Source organism: Betta splendens, chromosome 3, assembly GCF_900634795.4.
Source record: "Betta splendens chromosome 3, fBetSpl5.4, whole genome shotgun sequence".
In the NCBI taxonomy this organism is placed as follows: domain Eukaryota; kingdom Metazoa; phylum Chordata; class Actinopteri; order Anabantiformes; family Osphronemidae; genus Betta; species Betta splendens.
In genome coordinates, this window is record NC_040883.2 from 18,997,551 (window position 1) to 19,012,611 (window position 15,061).

At 42.8% G+C, this 15,061-nt stretch overlaps 1 protein-coding gene across 1 annotated transcript; it reads left to right on the forward strand.

Moving 5' to 3' along the window:
- Positions 1 to 1,574: 1,574 nt before the first annotated feature.
- psmd14 (proteasome 26S subunit, non-ATPase 14) lies at positions 1,575 to 4,725 on the forward strand. Its single transcript, XM_029145398.3, has 11 exons — positions 1,575 to 1,727; positions 2,147 to 2,202; positions 2,359 to 2,430; positions 2,538 to 2,657; positions 2,875 to 2,945; positions 3,271 to 3,421; positions 3,513 to 3,620; positions 3,840 to 3,914; positions 4,008 to 4,133; positions 4,290 to 4,352; positions 4,564 to 4,725. The coding sequence occupies exons 2-11, from the start codon at positions 2,155 to 2,157 to the stop codon at positions 4,660 to 4,662; spliced, it is 933 nt and encodes a 310-aa protein (XP_029001231.1). The 5' UTR covers positions 1,575 to 1,727; positions 2,147 to 2,154; the 3' UTR covers positions 4,663 to 4,725.
- The last annotated feature ends 10,336 nt before the right edge of the window (positions 4,726 to 15,061 follow it).

The following is a 15,061-nucleotide window of genomic DNA, read 5'->3' on the forward strand; positions in this document are numbered from 1 at the left end:
CTCACTTTCTGTTTGTATCGAGACCATTTGTAACAGTAATTGTTCAAAAACTTTCATTCAGCATTTTCTGAAATACCGTAATTGAGGGTCAGTATGTAATTAAATCATATTTCACAAAAAATGTGTGTGTGTGTGTGTGTGTGTGTGTGTGTGTGTGTGTGTGTGTGTGTGTGTGTGTGTGTGTGTGTGTGTGTGTGTGTGTGTGTGGTTCCTCTGTCTCCAGAGAGACAAAACAATTAGGTTTCTAGCGAAGAAGCTGTCAACCAATCAGACGCAGAGCAGAGAAGAATTCAGTGAAACAGCTGAGTCAGCGATAATGATTCAGCAATAGTCTGCTCTGCCCACTTTGAAGCAAAATATTGACGTCTGTTTCCTGTAGTGTCTTAACTCTGATCTATTGCATGCACAGGATCCTCTGGCAGTGAATGTGTGAATCATTCCTGACCATTTCCTCTCCACGCTTGCTGTCAAATTGCAATAATTACAATTAAAGGCTTGCTGTATGTGGGATTTGTTGGGTGTAGATGTGCAAGGTCCTTTAAACCTCACCGTGGAAAGTGCCTTGAGATAACTATGTAGTGTGTATGTAATTGAATTGAATGGAAGGGACTTCAGCTGTATTAGCAATGACTTAAGAGAAACAATGGGACAGGATTGATAATGTATCTTCTATAATGTAGGTTAATTCAAAGGCTAATACAGTTTAGTCCAGCACATCCTGCACATCCTGGTGAAGACCGATGAAGCTGTTACAGGAGGTCATGTGGGTGTGGAAAGAGTGTGTACGCTTTTCTACTCCTTCCACATTCACCGTAGAGCAGGCGTGGGAAATTTTAAATTTCTCTTCAGATGAGCTCACCACGACAGCTGCCCTGCCTGACTGTAATAGCGCCGGCTGAGAGTGAACAAGTTGTTCTGCAGAACAAGCCGACAAATGTCTGGCTCAAACACGAGACCAAACAGAGAAGCTTTTTCACAAGGCCAGTGACAATGCAGTTTGGCTCTGAGTTTGTGGCTCTTTGAGGAAAAAATAAGGTGTCTGTGTGCTAAAACATGAGAAATCTATCAAGATAACAGTAATGGGCAAATTAAATTTTAATGTGACTAGAGAGATAGGTATCAAAATCTAATATGGAATAAATTACATGTAGAAAACACCTGCATTCCATTAAAATATTTTAAGTATGTTATACATATATATTTGTTTATATATAACAACAGTTATTCCTAATATGAATCTACTTTTTATTAAAGTCACAAAGCATATTGCACTTTTGTCGTCCCCTATCCTGTTTCTTGAAAACGAATTTTATTGAAGATAGTCTCTCTATTATCACTGCACTGCCTAACTCCTGTAAGCAAACAACTGGTTAACAGTGATCATAATGAAAAAAACAATAGTTTTAGTTTTATATATTTTAGATATTTTATCTACAAGACAGTACAAATAACTGTTTTTTTCAGTCAACTGCAGTAAACTAATCAACTAAGAATGAATGAACTCTTAATGTGGATCGCCAGTATGAGCAGCTGTAACAATGACTGTAGCGCTTTCTAGTGTTCTGGTAACGCAGTTGCAGTTGGTCGACAGCAATAGACGTCACCAATGCGACGGAAGTTTGTTAAAAAAAGAAGAATTCTGGCTGATTCATTGCATCTAGTTCGTCTGACTCGACTACAAACAGTAAAAACATACTGCTCTTAACATCAGAAGCATTTAACAGCGGGTGAGTAGATTTAGAGCATCAACGCTCACAGTAGCTCTTATGAAGTGCAGCGTGGGCGAAACACTGACATTTTTTTGTCTTTCTTGTTCGTGACGGTAGAGGCTAAGTTAGCACGAGTCAGCTAACTCTACGCTAACGCTAGCACTGTTTACCTAACACGAGCGGCTATTTAACACGTATTATTAATAATGATACAGTTTGAATAAAGTACATTTACATTAATGTTGAATTATAATGCCGTCATTCTATTACTAGCTAAACCACATTGTCAGTAAAACTTCCATCATGATTTTGTCGTGTGTATTTCTTTTCCCAAATGTATCTCTCTCATAGTTATGATCACATACTCACATACACTATAGGCACTATAAATCAGGGTTGTGTTGTCATCTAAATAATGTTTTGTGACTGTTTAACAGATTCTGATATGGACCGGCTGCTCAGGCTTGGAGGGGGGATGCCAGGGCTTGGCCAGGTAATACAAAGAAATGTCCATGAGTAACAAACAACATATTATAATATAACTCACACATTATTGGAGGAAATTGACTTTAAATACTGTAATCTCATCTTTTGCTTATTTTTGAAACCTATGCTTGCCTGACAAATAAAATCTGATCTGATTCCTCAGGGCCCACCAACAGATGCACCTGCTGTGGACACAGCAGAACAGGTGTATATCTCGTCCCTGGCCCTGCTCAAGGTAATAATTTGTATAGACATGATCTGTACAAAATGTTTGATCTCAAAGTAGTCATTGCGTTGTTATATCACAAATGTTTTTTTCCTAATGTGTTTGTGCTTCATTAGATGTTGAAGCATGGCCGTGCTGGTGTACCAATGGAAGTCATGGGACTGATGTTGGGAGAATTTGTTGATGATTACACGGTGCGAGTGATTGACGTGTTTGCCATGCCTCAATCAGGAACGGTATGTATTCTCTCTAAGAGAAGACTGTGCACCCTTGGTGGTGCTGGCCCTCCATTTTAGGATGCATGGACAGGCGTGGGTTACAAGACAGACTTTAGCAAATCCCAAACTAGATTCCCTTAGTTCAAAAATGAAATTTTATTAGTTTAAAGTATTTTCTTTAGAAAAGTTTTATCATTCGTGTTGTTTTTGTATTCATTTTTGTTTTATCTCAAAGGGTGTGAGTGTGGAAGCCGTGGACCCAGTGTTCCAGGCTAAAATGTTGGACATGCTGAAGCAGACTGGCAGGTACTTATATCTGCAGGAACAATCCCTATTAGGTCATATTCAGTTTTGTTGTATACATGCTTTGCAAGTTATTGTCATGCAATTACAGTAAAGAATATTCTGGATAATCTGTTTTGTTTATACTATGATACATGTACATTGTCCAGAACCTGGGTTGAGTTAGGAGAGAATTTTCTGTTAGAATGATTTTCATTCTCATTCTCTTTAAATTACAAAAATAGTGTTTCCCATGAAACTTTGTTGGTCAATTGGTCCAACCAAAATTTGGAGCACTTTTAAAATGTTTATTTTATTTAAAATGTTTCTCCTTCTTATTTCTCATCAGACCTGAGATGGTGGTGGGGTGGTACCACAGTCACCCTGGTTTTGGCTGTTGGTTGTCTGGTGTGGACATCAACACACAGCAGAGCTTTGAGGCCCTGTCAGAGCGAGCCGTTGCAGTGGTGGTCGATCCCATACAAAGTGTCAAAGGAAAGGTAAAGACATTGCTCTCATTGTTGGTGCTTCTAGCTGTCTATTTCTAATCTAAAGTACCTGAACTGCATTGTTGGTCTCCGTCTTCTCCAGGTTGTTATTGACGCCTTCAGATTGATCAATGCCAACATGATGGTGTTGGGTCATGAGCCAAGACAAACCACATCGAACCTGGGACATCTGAACAAACCCTCAATCCAAGTAACACATTTTACACTTAAAAAAGCCCTTATTGTAATTTTTTATGTAGTGCAGTGATTAAAATTTCCAAAGTTGACTTGGTTTTCTCTCAGTGAAAAAAATAAGTGTTTCATAAGGTGCAATAATATTGCATAAAGTGTCAGTGGTGTGTTCAACACACCAGTTTGACATTTTTATCTGAGTTTTATTGTGTAATGGTTCAAATCTTTGTGTTTTCAGGCTCTGATTCACGGACTTAACAGGCACTACTACTCCATCACTATTAATTATAGGAAAAATGAGCTGGAGCAAAAGGTTTGACAATATGGTTTTCACTCAATTACTTGGTTTTTACAAGACAATTTGGGATTTAAGTGGCAATTAAGATATGTTGTTATAATTATTTAGATGTTGTTGAACCTGCATAAGAAGAGCTGGATGGAGGGTCTGACCCTACAGGACTACAGTGAGCACTGCAAGCTCAATGAGACGATTGTCAAAGAAATGCTGGAGCTGGCTAAGAATTACAATAAGGTACACAGTTTAGGTGCCTTTCAAGCCCTATGCTACATTTCCCTGGTGGAATTTTTTTGGATCTTAGATGGTCTAAAATTCATGTGCATTGAAATATGCAGACTGGGCAGAGCTGCTCCTAATCAGTGCTAAGATGCTGCCTTGTTTCAACCTCAGGCTGTTGAAGAGGAGGACAAAATGACCCCAGAGCAGCTGGCAATCAAGAATGTTGGAAAACAGGTAAATTTTAACTTAATTACTACATTTTTTAACATGTCAACCTGCTATGTCAGGCTTGTTTAAGTTAAAGGTATAGGTAAATGGATTAGGATCAGATCTTGCAAACACCCCAGTACATGATTTGAGTTCTTTATGTTGTAACCTATATCTCTAGCTTATATTTCCAGTCTTTTGGTTTCTTCCTGTTTCTGACTTTCTATTCTTCCTACAGGATCCTAAGAGACACTTGGAGGAGCACGTAGACGTTTTGATGACATCCAACATTGTTCAATGCCTAGCTGCCATGTTGGATACCGTAGTGTTCCAGTGATGGTGGTGGGTGTGTGACTGTACCTTGTTTTTTTTATATATAATAAATGTATACAATGATGAATTGTGTGGTTTGAATTGGTTGCTATCATCTCGGCTGTTTAAACATTTTCATGATGAGACGTCTGAGCTTTGGGGGGGAAACACTTTACACATCAGTGCTGACGAAACAAGTAAGGGGGTTGGTTACTTGGAATTGCTTGGTTTACGATCTCCAGTGTAACAAATACTATAAATACTGTAACACCCATATACACCACAGGATGGAGCAGGAGTTGCCGATTACCTAGACAAGCTTGTGGGAAACCCAAGGATCATCAACTGTCTCACAGGCTTGTTCATTGAGTTGATGTATTAGTCAGAAATGTTTAGTTTATTCTACCAGACATCTGAGGTGATAACATGCCTGTGTGCATAGTCTTTAGTACTCAATAGTGTCACAAGCTTGTAACATAAGGAGGTAAGACAACACTGTCAAATGCCAACTGCCAATGTGGTTTATTCTCAAACAATCAACCAGAGAACATAATCACAAACATGCATGGAGCGTGTAGGGTGGGGTTCTCAGTATGTGTATGTTGACCTGGCAAAACCTGGAAGTGAGATTCCCAGAAGAGAGATCAACCAATGAATAAGAGCTGGCTTATATCACTTTCCCTGAAACCTTCGGTTTCACCAAATCAACCCAACAACCCTGGGTGAGCGAAAGGAGAGGGTCATGACACCCACCTACAAGGAAAAAGTAGGTGGGTGTCATGTCTACAAATTTTGGTTTAGGTGTCCATACAGACCATGGCATCATGAGATGGTCATTCCCTTCTCCATCCCTGGCACATATCTCCACCAACCTCTGGTTTGGGTTCTGCAGGGACTTAGATGAAAGAAGCTATATTTATGTTGGTCAAATTTCCTAGTTCACTGGATAATCTGCCCCCTCATTGTACTGTATTAAAGCGGCCCACCTGAATCTTAAATGTTCAATGAAAACGTGTAGCAGCCAGTACTGGAGTTGAGGAAAGTGTTCACGCTCCAAAGCACTCTGACCTTTTGACCCTACATTGACAGTGGAAAAACGATGGAGTACCGTACCATTTTCCAAAAACGCATCAGCTCCTTTTGGATGTGGGTTGAGGACAGCAACAATTTTAGCTGCACTGGTTGAACGTTGCCTTGGCGCATACCTTTCCCTAAACATGTTACTGTAGCCTTGGCAAACTCACACATGACAAGGTCTGTTGTTGACTGAGCATAGAAGAGCGTACACACACACACACACACACACACACACATCTTCCACATTCAGATACCGAGCATTTCTTCAACCAAATGGCATCCTGTATAGGAGAACAACCCAGAAATGTTAAGGAGAACAGAAATGTCTTTTGCCCTTTTGGTAGGAGGCACGTGCCAGTAACCCTTCAAGAGATCAAATGTGGTCACCCATTTAAAACTAAAGAAGACAGTTTCACACAACATTCAATACCGCTTTTGCTGCAAATGGCCACAAGTGAGCAAAACGGAGTCTTCCCAAATGATCCAGGGACACTCCTCCATACCTGAAAGAACTGCAAATAAAGCTATAGTAACTCACCTAGCCTTAGTGTAGTTATTTTAAGTGTGGGGGTCCTTCTGCACACAAAACCAGTAAAATGAATAAAGACAACCAGTAAACTGACGATGTTCCCACTAACATGGAGGTTCTCCCAGGCTGAAGAGCTCTACCCACTTTCATCCCTGAGGGCCCCATAGAGGATGCTGCTACCAAACCTACAGTGGGAGGTGCTCCTGTATAAAATGACACCATTCTCATCATACAAAAACCATTCAAACACTCACCTTGCCCAGCTGGAGAAAATTCAAATCCAACTCTCAATTCTCACAATGCACTCCAAAGCTAACCAACACACTCGACACTGCTCCCCTTTAATCAACAAAACAAATCAAACACACTCCAGTGACCAAAACTGGCTAAAGGCCTGTAATAGAGGGAGGGGAAATAATACAGTCAAATGACAATTTATCAACCCAATCAACCCAAAAAAGTAATGACTAACATTCATCAAGAGTGTAGTGTGGGATTCGTGCATGGGTGACAGACTCTCTACTGTATGTGCATGCTGTCCATCCATGCAAACGAATGGTGAGAACAGAGCAAAACCTGCTCCTAGAAGAGAGCACCATGGATAAATGAGAGTCAGCTTATATCACTTCCACTCAAACCTGCATAGGTGTCACCCAGGGAGTCCAACCACCCTGCCTGCATGCAGGCAGGGTGGTTGGGTTCCCGAGTGGCTTGGACCATGTAAAAGGGTGAATTAAATATTATTAATTATAACAACCAAATAATTAATAATCATCCTGTGGCACATATAGGTTATAAAATTAGTAGTCATTGTTCAGAAGAGCCAAGTAGAACATTTTTTAATTCTAGGATTTATTTTTATTGTGTCAGTGGTTCTATGTCAGAAATCATTTAGCTGTAAGGTTGAGACATACAAATTGACTACAGAATAAAAGGTCAAAATGCACCTAGTGAAGACACGTGTGAAGTAGAAATGATGTTTTAGTGATTGTAAACTGAACAATGTATGAAAATCACTATTTTCACTCACTGCACAAACAACAATAAATTCTTTACTGCTCGCTTACAGTATAAAGCAGTACTTTCCTTGAAAGTTCTGAAGGCCGTTGGAAGTTCTGTGTCGTTACAAAGCATTTCTCCTCAGGCCAAATCAGACGTGATGCATTGTGTTTGAAATGCTAGATGTCTCACTACGATAACGTACGTTCGCGTCTTAGAGGCCACATGGGGCATTAACAACAACATAATGTTATCTTTCAGAAACTCCTTTTCTCTCCTATGAGTCGGTTTCTTACAGATGTTGCAGAACCAACTCCTCTCGTATTTTGCTGCACTTATTTACTCCCTGAGTTCGAGTTCAAAGGAGATGGGGGCTGTAAATTCTAAAACCTTAATAGCTGCTGGTGGGTTTTGGTGTGGCTTACGAGTACAGATTATTCCCTTGAGGACGCGGCCAAGAACACAACACGCCGCCGCGCCCCACGGCCGGCAGCCAGAAGATGACAGAGTTAAGGCCTTTTAGTGCGAGAGCCCACAGATGAATAGAAAATGGAACCTTTTCTTAATACTGAACCTTTCAACAGCCATTAATTAAAACTGCTGATAAAAATGTAACAACACTAAATTTACAAGGCAGATGATGAATCCCAGTAATTTAGGCGACTCCCTCACTTTTCATTCAGAAAGACATTTATGCTTTCCTGAAACTTTTACTTACAGTATGAGCTGAACATTGTGAGATTGTCCTGCATTTCTACTCATTTAACTCTTACAGTTTAGAACATGGAGCTGTTTAAGATGTTGTGGTACACTGCACATCTGGAGGAGCATATATTTCATCAGACTGTGACCTCACCTTGGAGCTAAATATCTTTCTTTATCTCAACAAAAGTCCACTTTGCTTCTCAGCCTCTTAACTTTGCATTTGAGTGTAATGTAATCTGCAGCTGAATCGTGTCATCCTGGAGTCTGACTCCCTTCCTGCACCCTGATCCATCACTTACACTGCCCCTAACCTGCAGAGGTTTTCACTCGCTCAGCACATCTGGTCAGCCAAGAAATAAACATGTCTGCAGGGCTGGAGGGCAGCTTGTACCTGGACTATGTTCTGGCCAGCAGTAATATATACAACGTGAAAAATGGTGCCTGTTGTTGTAAGAGGGGGCATGACACTTGCAGCATGTGGAATGTGAACTCTGTAGCATGAAGCTCTAAATCAAAGACTTTCAGACAGAGGTCTGAGTTCACAGGCGTTTATAGGACAAAGGGGTGAGGTGGTGATTGATATGAAACGTTAAACACAAATCACACAAAAAAGAAAGGAGCTAGTGTTTCCAAGGGCCAAAATGTTACTCTGATCTGTATTTTGTAAAGCAGCGTAACAACAGACCAACTGGTAACTGGTACATTCATATATAGTGGACAGCTGTTCAAAACCTGCACTTGCATTGTCTTATTCATCCTTAAAGAGATAGCAAAAGCACTTTGATTGACTGTTGATTCATGAGAGATGGCTAAAGTCTGATTAAGGAGCTCATTGCTTGCTCAACTCTGGAAATCTGCTGATTCTCTGACCAGAAAACTCTGATCGAGCCGCTGTTTGTTTTCGGGCATGTGTGAAAGAGAGCGTTACATCAGACAGAAAGGCCACGGGCTCACGGTCAAAGCAGCAGCAAGCTACCACTTATTATAATGGTGTGAAGTCAATTCTTGCCATGTTATGCAATTTAGCCATATGCGTCTATGGAAGGAGGAAGTAAGAGAGGAGAGAAAAAACAAGCACAAGAATTTACCAGAAGCCTCTGGAAACCACGTACATGCCCTAGAACAAATGAGCAGCGCAAAAGACCATCCAGCACCAACTGGTGATTCACCTCCTAATGCTTTTATCATGACACAGGAGGAAAATACAGTGAATGAGCTGGTCTGCCTCCTGTGAGAGATCAGTGTGTTTGCTGCAGCCTCTGCCCTCATGCTTGTGGTACAGTAATGGACTGTGGCGCTGGGATGTTACTTGTTGCCCTTGACGACATTTCCACTTCTTCTCTGTTACTTGTTGGCCTTGGCACGATGGCGTCATCGTCCGCGGCGCTTCCACCACAGCAAAGGCCCGGCGGAGACGAAGCCAGTGGGCGTGTCTGGTTCGGTGACGTAGAGTCAGACCAGCTGCGTTTGCAGAAGCATGAGGGTCACGTCGGACACAACCGCAGAGGGCAGGTGCTGTTTTCACTGGTCCGTTCCACAGGGACTCACTGTCTGAGTCTGTGTTACTTCAGTCAATAGTAAAACTCAAGCACACATGCAAGCATTAGAAAACAAGCAGGCCTTAATTTTACAGTAAGTCTATGTGACCCTCTAATTTACACTTACATAAGAAACTCATCATCTCAGAATAGCTGTAGGCAGATGTGGATGTGATCCAGGGGAAGTGGGGACTCTGATTAAAATGAATATTAAATTGCATTCACTCAGTAAAGCATAAAAATCACCCTTTTGCCCTTTAACACATCATCTGCCCATACTGTAGAAAAACTAAAAGTAAAAAAGCCAAGTGAGCACACGCACAGTACGAAGAATAATAAGTAACTCATTTCTTCGAGCTAAACGCCTAAACAATGAGTCATACATGCAACTCATGCATTCATTCATCACTTTAATCAAGCAAAACTGCAAAATTAGGAATTGACTATTAAAATCAAATCTATTTGTTTATAATAAGAAGTTGTTCCAGTACATTAAATATAAAAAAGACAGTTCAGAAACTCAAGTTCCTGTTTTCATGCATTTCCACACACACTTTTAAAATATTGGGCAACATGACCTTGCTTTGTTTACTTTTCCTTAGAAACATCACAATAGCTTTTAGACGCTCACCAGTGAGCAAAGGCGTCACCACCTGATTGGCACATTTAATGGATAGTTATATTTATAGTAATGCTCAACATGTGTCTGGAGTAATATTTAATCCCACTACAGTTCAGCCTGACATACAGGACTGCATCTACATGAATATACTGTATGTGGGCGCTAAAATGTGATGCACAAACACGTGAGGATGTTCCAAGTGCTCGCCTCTAAACAAGCAGCCGTCTCATGGTCGCTCTGATGTCATCTGTTGGATTCCTCCAGGCGAGGATGAACCTTGTAATTATAAGAGGTTAAAAGTGGAGAAAGACAAGAACAAAAAAAAAACGCATGCATGTACATACACACTGGGGTGAAGTCATGTTTGTTTCCTAAGAGCTGCTTTCACCATCTGTTAAACAGTCCTTCAAGCTGCAGCGTCTGTTGTTCCACAACTTACAGTTTGTTTGTTATCCGACAAATAATTACAAATCCGTCAAACTGGAGACGAGATGCTTTTATAAAGTTCAGCTTGAGCTTTGAGTTAGGATTTTCTGCAACGTCTTGGTCTTTCAAGCTTAGAACATACCCGAAGCATCAGTTACTGGTAGAACTGAGTAGTTAGTGAAATTCTCGGTTGCCAGATAATTTAGTTTCCGAGCAGCTACTTAACTGGAAAATATTTGGTTTAACTCCCGTCAGTTCATTCCCAATGTTTGCTCCATGCAGAAAATCACATTATGTCTGGAAATAAAGTAATAGGGTCTGTCAGTGTGCCCAGGCCAGGAGCGTGAGTCAGTCTCTCACAGCTCTTTTTCATGTTGCACTGCCATGCGTGAGTCACAGCCTGCAGCGTTGTCAACCACGGTCAACGGACAAATGGACTAGGTTTAAGTCATTTAGCCGTCAGCCTGACACTAACTCCGGGAAAAGCTTTTGGAAGTGGGCCGGAGGTGGTAAACGCGGGGGGCCCGGAGCGCTGCGGTTCTGGAGAGCTGCGGTTCTGGGGTTTGGCTCGGCCTCGATGGCACATTGTGGCGTTTCCCCCAGAAAACAGCGCTGTGGCGCACGGTTGGAGAAAAAGCTGCAGCGAGAGGCAGTGGGAGCCGAATGGAGAGAGGAGCAGACAGAGACCAAACAAGGTAGCGGAGGGGAGCGTGGGGGGGGTGGTCTCTGACGATACTAAAGTGATGTAACAGCCTTCACTAAATGGAGCTTTAGCACTGTGGGGCTGTGACAGACAATTTGGTTGTATTCATGCTAGGCTGGATGGAAGACAGGGCTGTGACATGGACACTTTTCTGTCTTTGCTGAAGACTTGATGACTTACAGCTCTAATACGTGACCGTCCATTATATGCGCCCTGTTAGCCGCTGGCACCACGCTGTGAAATGTGGCCCAGACTCCAGCCACTGCAGCGACGGCTCACCCGCAGCCCGTCCTGGTTCATCATCTTATGAATCAGGCCTCCCGAGCGCCGCTGTGGCCATGTTGGCACAGTTGGCGTTTGTCATGGAGGTGTCAGAACCGGGCCTTCTGAACGGTCGTGAGTGGGAGAAAGCAGAGCCGACAGGGAGGCGGTCTGTATATTCCTGTTTGTGCGTGTTTGTGCAGATGTCTGACCATGCGTGTGTGTTTGGAGGGGGTGTGGTGGTCTGCACGCATGCGTCCCGCTTCCACTGACTCTGGCCAATGATGCTTCTTCCACTACCAGACGACAGAGGCTGTGTTGTTCCTCCCATTCATTTGATGCCATCGTGTTCCGCTGTCTACGGTTACCACAGGACTGCACACGGTTCCCACACGGACTGACTTCACCTGGGGGGAGACAGGTGACCCCCCCTCCCATGCAGGCCCAGGTGAGCTGGCACGTCCACGTCGTCTAGACGGGAATGAGTGAGTAATGATGATGCTTGGAGAAAGGTACACAGTTAATGATATTTCCCATCACTGGCTGTGCAGAATATTGGTGAGTTTCTTCAAAGGGTTACTAGTCTGGGAGTGCTCAGGTCTTACGAGTACTGTTTGGCAGAGCGAGAGGAAAAGGCTCAGACAATGAGAAAAACACAAGGCGGAGGAGGAGGGACATTCTTCACTGGCTGGGGTTTAACAAAAAGTGCAGGTACAAACGCAGCGTTTCAGGCACAAACGGCTTTTACTGGTGCGTCTGCATACATTTCACCTCACAGCCACAAGCGCCGTCCATGACCCGCGTGGGCCTGTCGCACACACACACACACACACACACACACACACACACACACACACACACACACACACACACACACACACACACACACACACACACACACACACTCATCTGCCCCCCCCCCAAGGAGCGCGTGAGGGCACCCTGCTGAGCGGGAGGTGAGGAGGCCGCTAACGGGGAGCAGGAGGTGCTAGCTGTCCCTTAGGAAAAGATTAACTCCTCAGCTTTAAACTGATACAATGTGATGAACAGCAGAAACACAATGAGTCTTGGTTTGTGTGACAGCAGGAAAAGGCACAAACTTTCACATGGCTCCCAAATTCTGTGCATGTCTGCGAAACCCATTTTGCAACACCAACAAGTGGCTATTTTTTCATTCCAGAGAGTAAACAAGATGCAGACTTGTTTTCGCCCATTTGCCTCCTTAAAACCACGGGGAAAATCTGGGAAATGAACTGCAGAGAAGAAGGACAGCTCCTCCTTTTCTAATTGACCAGGCTGACTTTTGGCTGAGTGACCAGCAGCTCACAGTTTCCACCTAAATCACAGCCTTTGTGCTTAATGTAGTGAGTCTCTGGAGGTTCTCATGTGAACACTGTGGAAACACGCATCGCATTTTAATGTTTTCACCTCATGTCGGCACATGACTATATGCACGGAGATGATCTCACTCTCACAGTTTTTAGTAAATCATCACTGATATGTCCATCACAGAGTGGGAGATGGACCAAGCAACATACTGTAATACTGATCTGGCATCTGATCTGGAAGTAGAAATCAGTCTCTTAATAGAACAGGAACATGGACAAGGCTCAACACTCCTCTGATTCAGTAGCTACTGATCACCGCTTGATTACGGAGAGCTTGTCCTTAACTCATGATAATCGAGAGATGATTAGCTTTTACTGGAGGGCAGCAACTTACTCTCCAAAAGCCTGTTGTTTGGAAGCAGCAAGCGGGGACTTGTGGCCCAGACCAGATTATTTGGATTGGGTTCCAGTTAGACTTGTGTTTATACACATACACATACACATGATAGAATTATAACAGAGACCCTTTGCACACACCTCTGTGTCACTAAATATTATTCCTTGTCAAGTCAAACCCCTCTCTGCCACCCACCCACCGACCCCACCCAGCTTGGTTTCCAAGGTAACCTAGTGTAGTGTTGTGTTGTGGAATCTCTGAGAAATGCTTTGTCAGCGTTTGTCTGCCTGCTTCTGCTGACCTCCAGCCTTTGTCATCTGCAGAGGAGCAGATGCACTTCACATCCTGTGCACAAAAATCAGACTGAGTCAGACTCCAGCGATGACGCTGGCCACTGAGACTGCTGACAACCTCACATTACATTGCACAACTAGTTCATATTCTGCCCCTGTAGCCGTTTGGACGATCAACTTCAGCATTAATGTGTTCGTCAGGAACCGGAGTGTGCTCTGGATTCCTCTCTTCATGTTGTAACTGCACAACTATGCACAGATGCTCGTACAGTACGTTTACTAGGAACCAGAGGACAGCGGCAGGAGAGGAGCCAGGACGGGTGTGTCAGACAGAACCATGGTCCCATTGGTGCTTACTGAAAATGAACCTTGAACACATCCACTCAACTTTTCTCCTCACCTAAATGTTCCTTCACAGACTTCCAACCCTCCAAACATTCCATCCAGCTGTGGTCATCTGGCCCTCACTGCCCTTCTCAAGCATCTTCATTAAAGTTTGGCACACATTTTTAGGGGGTTTTGTAAATTCTCGAGGACTCTTATGTGAGTGCATTTATACAAAATGCCCAATTAAATGTTTTCAACTTTGCTAATTAGCTGTTCTTATTTACTGTACAGACATGAATGGTATCGGTTCTCTTTTAAAATGACCAATATCTCCACTGACATTTGTATTGTATTTTTTATTGTTGCTGTACAGTACAAACATGATTTAGCCTCTGAATCTACTCCTTGGAAGTGCACTTGTTTATATGCAATGCACCTTGCACAACTCGTGACGTTTCATATGATTTATAGCTTCTTTTCCAAATCTAAATGCAACAAATGTTTTAATTTCACCTGATGGTGCGGACACTAGACACACTAGATAATTCTCTAAATAAATAGCTCAGTTTCTCAAAGATTTCCAAGAAGTGTCCAAATACTTGTGCTCGATCCCTGTGTGAACAATTACAGAGGAGATAAATCTCTAATATGGATATTAGGTACAAAAAACAGAGACAGACAGAAAGAAAAGAAGAAAGGAGGAGAACCACGGTGAAATAAGCCAGACAGCCGTCCACCGGCTTCACCAGGGACAGCTCATAAATCTGACAGTGAGACCCAACAGTCCAGGAAATTAAGTCATCCCACAAAAACACTGTTCTAGTACAAAGTGAACGTCTGTTTTGTTCTCAAATATTTACATGTTCTTTTGCACTGGTTGGTCTCCTATACAGCACAGTTCAGGAAACCTTCAATTTGAAAATGAGCCTATTTAAAGCAATATCTGCTGCAAGCGAGACGTTTGCGGCAGCTTTTTCCATGCAGCAGAAACGAGTGACTCAGTGGCACTGACTTTAAAAACAGGGAGCGTGTTTTTCCCCCCAAACTCGCTGTTTCATTCTTCAGCCCTCGGGCACAACCTGGTCCGTGGGCCTGGAGTTATTCGAGCGCAGTGGCATGCACAGTAGCTGCTCTTTAGCCCAGAACCATGAGTGAGTTTACCATAAACAGCAGCTCATGTCTGCTGTGGCTCTCTTTACTATTTCCCCTCACTTGTTTC

Excerpts from the sequence above, each read along its gene's own strand:
- psmd14 (XM_029145398.3), top strand. The coding sequence starts at position 2,155 with ATGGACCGGCTGCTCAGGCTTGGAGGGGGGATGCCAGGGCTTGGCCAG. Across the intron at positions 3,915-4,007 it reads AAAATGAGCTGGAGCAAAAG|ATGTTGTTGAACCTGCATAA; the intron begins GTTTGACAATAT and ends ATAATTATTTAG. Across the intron at positions 4,134-4,289 it reads TGGCTAAGAATTACAATAAG|GCTGTTGAAGAGGAGGACAA; the intron begins GTACACAGTTTA and ends TTTCAACCTCAG.